This window comes from Geotrypetes seraphini, chromosome 1 (genome assembly GCF_902459505.1).
Source record: "Geotrypetes seraphini chromosome 1, aGeoSer1.1, whole genome shotgun sequence".
Classification (NCBI taxonomy): Eukaryota; Metazoa; Chordata; class Amphibia; order Gymnophiona; family Dermophiidae; genus Geotrypetes; species Geotrypetes seraphini.
Genome location: NC_047084.1, coordinates 484,389,391 through 484,395,390, shown reverse-complemented (window position 1 = coordinate 484,395,390; position 6,000 = coordinate 484,389,391). Strand labels below are relative to the sequence as shown.

Here is a 6,000-nt window from a genome sequence, read left to right as displayed (position 1 = left end):
AGAACCGCAAGGCACAGGCGGAATAGAAATCACTAATGTAATGTAATGTAATATGCATGAGATCTATTTGCATGCACTGCTTTCAATGCATATTCATTGGGGGAAATCCTGAAAACCCGACTGGAATATGGCTCTCGAGGACCGCAGTTCCCTACCCCTGCTCCATAGGGTCTTCCAGTAACGGGATATAATAGCTGAGGTCAGATAACTGGCGATCAGCTTCTGCTACATACTGTTAGACGTCCTGCAGAACTATCCCACCCCCTTTATCAGCTGGTCGAATAATTATACTTTTGTCTGTAGTTAACGACTGTAACGCTATATGCTGTGCCCTAGTCAGATTGAAATGTTTGACGGGGGGGGGGGGGCATTCCTCCAAGGCACTAATTTCTTTTAATACTAAATTTTCTCAAAAGTTTGGATATGAAGATCTACAGTGCCAGGAGGGCACCATGTGGATTTGGTCCGTAATGTATTATCAGATACTACTGATTGATCTGTGGAATCCTCTTCTTTCTGGAAAAAATGCTTTAATTTGCATTTCCTAATGAATTTAAACATAGCGATGCGTGGATGGTAAGTACTGGTTGGCACAAAAGAAGGACCTTTATTTAATACTGACAATTCCACTACTCTGTGAGAAGGACTAATAATACCTTTTTTCTTTAGTATTTTTTACAGCTAATATGAAGGGGGTTAGGGGAGGGCTGTGACGTCACTCTGGCTCGCACCCTCTATTGCCTCATCAAATATTGTGCTAGTGATGCCACGGCAGGCGCCCCACTTGCTTTACTCGCTCCAGCAGCATTTAAGGAGTAGCTGCTAAAATTTCTCTCCTACCCGCTCCAATTCTAATCAAACCCGTTCACCGGGTTTTTTTTGGGGGGGGGGGGAACGCTGCGTCACCCTAAGGCGGATGACCTTCTCGGAAAACTTAACCAGCGGCAAACTGCGCAAAGTGCGATCACACCGTCCCACGCTCTAAGTCCTAGAAAAAAGTGCGCGTGCTTGTCCGCTGGGTGTAGGAGGGAGGCCAATACCAGCCCCCATTGGCTGCCTCGTGGGGGCTTGTCGGGTGCGTCATCGCTCTCCGCTGATTCCATTGGTTGGGTTGGTTATAAGGAGACGGTGGCGGGAGCGCTAGGCTTAAGTTCGAGAAACGCCGGACCGCCAAGTGTTGCTCCAGGAACATTCCGCGAGCGAGGGCAAGCTTAAGTGAGCGCCGCTCCCTAGCAACAGCGCGCATCGCATTATGCAACGCTATACCAAAACCTGGGAGCTCGCTGCCCGCAGGGCCTGGCACCGACCGCCTTGCGCGGGCAAAGTGCTGGGGGAGAGGGCCCTCGGGGGCGCCCAGGGTTCCTGCAGGAGCTGGTGGTGGCCGGCGGTCAGAGGCTGCAGTGGTGGCGTGGGGCCGGGGGTCGGGGCCGACTGCTCTAGGCACATCGAGCGGCTCTTGCCCCGGCACGATGACTTCTCCGACAGGCACATTGGGCCCGGAGACAAGGAGAAGCGGGAGATGCTGCGCACCCTAGGGCTGGAGGTAAGCCGGGAGGGGATGCATCACGTCTGGTTTAAAGTATATAAAAAAAAAAAAAAGTTTGCTTCGGGTATATGGGGGTCAGACCGAGGGGCATTTTTATTTTTTTTTTTAGGGAATCTACTAAGTTTCTACAAAGTTTGTTCTCCTTTCTGTCCTGTTGCTCTGTCTGGTACAGCGCTGGATGGAGCACACCATGTGGGTCTGTAGGAGAAGTTAGCCAGCCTGAAAAGATGTAGCTTTCTCCGGCCTCTGACTGCAGGATGCGGTTCTTGAGCAGTGAGGGAAGAGGCTCTTCCCATCTGATGCTCTTTGTTTAAGTGAAGTAATGAAGCTAGAGTAGGGGTCTCAAAGTCCCTCCTCGAGGGCCGCAATCCAGTCTGGTTTTCAGGATTTCCCCAATGAATATGCATGAGATCTATTTGCATGCACAGCTTTCATTGTATGCTAATAGATTTCATGTATATTCATTCATTGGGGAAATCCTGAAAACCCGACTGGATTGTGGTCCTCAAGGAGGGACTTTGAGACCCCTGGGCTAGAGGCTCCCTGGTCTCCCCCCCCCCCCCCCCCACCTTCTGGCTATTTTCCAGAGAATGCTGGTGATCTGTTTTCCCCCAAAGTTTTTTATTGTCATTTGAAGGGTGCAAATATTTGATTTACCCACGATAATGGTTTGCTGTTTATCTTGTCTTTAAATCTTTAGAGCATTGATGACTTGATTGATCAGACAGTTCCTGCCAGCATCCGGTTGAAGAGACCTTTGAAAATGGATGACCACATCTGTAAGCAATCTTTACTTTCAGGTTTTGTAGCGATTGCTTCCCTCCCCCCCCACACACACCAGAGAAAAAATCCCTCATTAATTTTCTGATTTATATAATGTAACTTATGAAATTAGGATCCTAAGTGTCGCAGGCTACTTAGTGACTTACAAGATCATGAGGGGCATAGAGAGAGTAGAGAGGGACAGATTCTTCAAACTTTTGAAAAATAAGAGCAAGAGAGCATTCAGAAAAGTTGAAAGGGGACAGATTCAAAACGAATGCTAGGAAGTTCTTCTTTACCCAACGTGTTGTGGACACCTGGAATGTGCTTCCAGAGGGCGTAATAGGGCAGAGTACGGTACTGGGGTTCAAGAAAGGATTGGACAATTTCCTGCTGTAAAACGGGATAGAGGGGTATAGATAGAGGATTACTGCACAGGTCCTGGACCTGTTGGGCTGCCGCGTGAGCGGACTGCTGGGCACGATGGACCTCAGGTCTGACCCAGCGGAGGCATTGCTTATGTTCTTATACCTTTCGCTTAGAGATGTTTCTGGATACAAATTAATTTGAAACCATAGGCGCCAGCTCTGTGGGTGCTGGAGCACCCCTGTCTTGAACAAACTCCTTAGCTTTGTCCAGGTTGAGGCAATTTCCACTGGGTTTAGCACCACTGAGAATTTTGAAAAGTTGGCTCCTATGTTAAAAACTAGTTTGCTAGCAAGTAATTTGGGCATCAGTTCCAACAATGCCAATGGCTTATCTTGAGCCTGGAAAGGATATTCTCAGGATTAATGAGAGGGCAGATGCTGTGATTATACAAAAGGCTGTCGTATGACAAAGGAATAGTAATGGATATGATCAAATAATGGGGGCTTTTAGGTTGTCTTCCTGTGGTGAGTATGGTTGAAGTAGTGACCTGTCTATGTTCTTCCTGGGCCATGTAGTACACTTCCCCCCCCCTCCGTATTTACGAATTCCGTATCTACGGATTCACTTATTCACGGTTTTAAACCAAAAAATGCATTTTCATTTCTCAGGCTATTTTAAGCCCTTTAAGCCCCCCCCCCCCCTTATTAAGCTTTATCTGCTGGTCTAGCAGGTTTTCGGGGCAGGAGTGATCTTCCCACGCTCCTGCCCCGTGCAGATCGCTCACAGGAAATGGCTCGAGAGACTACGGGAGTGCAAGGCAGCCATTTCCTGTGAGCGATTTGCACAGGGCAGGAGCGTGGGAAGATCACTCCTGCCCCGAAAACCCGCTAGACCACCAGGTAAGACTTTAGGGGGGGGCTTTCAGGGCTTAAAATAGCCGGGGGAAGCGGGGGTTAGGGGCAGAACTGGCCCAAATATTATTTGCGGCTTTTTAATATTCTCAGACCAGCTCTGCCTCTAACCACCGCGAATAGAGAGGGGGAAGTGTAATTCTGCCAACAGTTGCTACTCCAGGCTTTCCCTCAGGTTATTTAAATTACTTCCAGCTTACAGTTTAACAGTATCGTAAAAGAAAGCTGGCTTTTTCATGCGTGTCTGTTGTATTACAATATATGGTTCATCTGTGAGTTTAAACTTTAGACCCTGCAGTTTCTGTGACGTTAGGGCAGTACAGTCTGGTCATTTGGAAATTACCAGTAGCAGCAGGGATGTAGGAAAGAAAATAATCCAGTTGATCTGGAGCACAGCCAGCCCATATGTTGCACAAGGTTCTCGGGGCCTGACAGCACAGGAAAATTGATGTGTGCTCAGAGTAATGTGTGCAAACTAATGTAGTGTAAAATTTGCTGCCGTAATTAACCGCTTGGTCCATTGCGGCTAATTTTCTTATTGGTGCCCGAGTGTGGCATCCCTTGACACCTGTTCCCACCTCCCCCCCTCCTCCATACACATCTCTGGTGTCTAGTGGCACACACCCCAACCTGACCAAATCTGAGCCCTCTTCCTCCCAGCCATCAGGGGGTTAATTTTTTTTTTTTAAAGTTAGGGGAAGGGGGTCTGGGCGGCATCCTCAGGTTGGAGGGTGAGAAGGGGTGCTGCTACATATCAACTCTTTAACACTTCTGTGCCAACCTAGACCTGGCATTTTTTTTTTTTTTTTTTTTACTGTCCATAAATACGCCAGAGCCTTTTTTTCAATGAAGAACTGCTGTGAGGTTCTTAATGATTACCTTTAAATATTTTTAAATGTACTGTGCTAATGGTTTCAGCACCCACGCTTTACTGGGATGATCACTGTCGGATGTGCCCTTTGCCTTTTTCCTGACTTTGCATTTCTCCCAGTCACTTTTCTTCTTGGTTCTCCCTGTTGGGACACACCTGTGATTCCCCCCCTTCACCCCCCCCATTCCTGTAAGTGTTTCACTGTGATTGACTGCACTATCCCCCTCCGTTACTAATGCAAAGCGCGGGCTTTAGCAGCAGCAGTAATAGCTCTGACGCTCATAGGAATTCTGCTAACGTTAGAGCAGTTACTGCCGCTGCCGGCATTAAAACCCACGCTACGTGTTAGTAAAGGAGGGGGAATGTGAATTTAAGGGGTTTTTTTTTTTTTTCACTAACATTAAATGCTAACATGGTGCCTGACCAGATCCAAGATGACGTTTCCATGAGCTTGATGAGAGGACGCCAGGAAGCTCGCCAGTAAATTTCCTCTCCACTTTTCTCTATTGAAAACTTTTACCTTTTACTATGCCAAAGCGAAGGGGCAGGAGCGCGGCTGGGGCCTCGTGGCGCTCTGGACCAGTAGCTGTTGGCACAATTGATGAACTTCTGAGGCGGATGCAGGACATCACGGTGGCGGCGGCAGATTCCCCGCTGGAGGCGCGGCAACGAGGCGAGATGCCGGCGGCCTCTTTGGGGCTTAAAACACTCAGCCCCGACGCCAGAGCACTGCCCCTGCAACCTCACATTACTAGCTCTCCAAGGGAGGGAGTGTTGCCAGGAGACGGACATTCTACCCCTGAGACCAGAGAAGTCGATCTGGAGAGCAGAAGTTTAGGCTCTCAGCTTTCTCAAGAAAGCCTGAACTTAGAAAGTGAGGATTCAACAGCTGGTGGAGTAAGAACAGCCCAGACGGAAAAGAGACAGGGAAAAACTGCAATTGGTGAGCGACTTGGAATAAATTTACAACTTTTCTTACCTCAAAAACCCCAGGAAGTTACATTAGAATCCCTTTGGGACTTGATTTCTAATTTGGGAAAGACTTAATTCTCAATTCCAACAATTAGAAGGGAAAATTAACAACTATGATACTGAAATTGGGAACTTGAAAAAAGATTTAGAAGCTTCTAAATTTTTAATGAATAATCTTCAAGAAGATATAGGATTATCAAAGAAACTTCAAGAGACTTTGATTAAAGATAATATAAGTTTAAGAAGGAAAATTGAATCTTTGGAAAACTTATCTAGGAATAATAACTTAAGACTGATTAACTTTCCAAAAGTTTCTACGGTAACACCTAAAGATATGTTGAAACGATATCTTCAAGAAATATTGGAAATACCTGAGTCTGCACTACCACCTATTACACAAGTGTATTATTTACCGACTAAGACTCCAGATATTCAACAAGTAACAAATCAAGACCCTATAAACATCTCAGCTGTATTAGATTTATCTGATAGAGAAATGTCTGTTCCATCTACTTTGCTTTTAACGCTTGCGCTTACCCCTGATAAGAGTTGGTTAATGAGAATGTTCT

The 6,000-nt window shown here is 46.6% G+C and overlaps 1 protein-coding gene across 1 annotated transcript in view; it reads left to right on the top strand.

Annotated features, from left to right (window-relative positions):
- Window positions 1-1,135: 1,135 nt before the first annotated feature.
- Window positions 1,136-6,000, top strand: part of GLDC (glycine decarboxylase) — a 172,015-nt gene continuing 167,150 nt past the window's right edge. Inside the window, 2 exon segments of the mRNA XM_033925858.1 lie at window positions 1,136-1,543; window positions 2,247-2,325. Coding sequence (XP_033781749.1) covers window positions 1,253-1,543; window positions 2,247-2,325 — 370 coding nt within the window. The 5' untranslated portion in view covers window positions 1,136-1,252.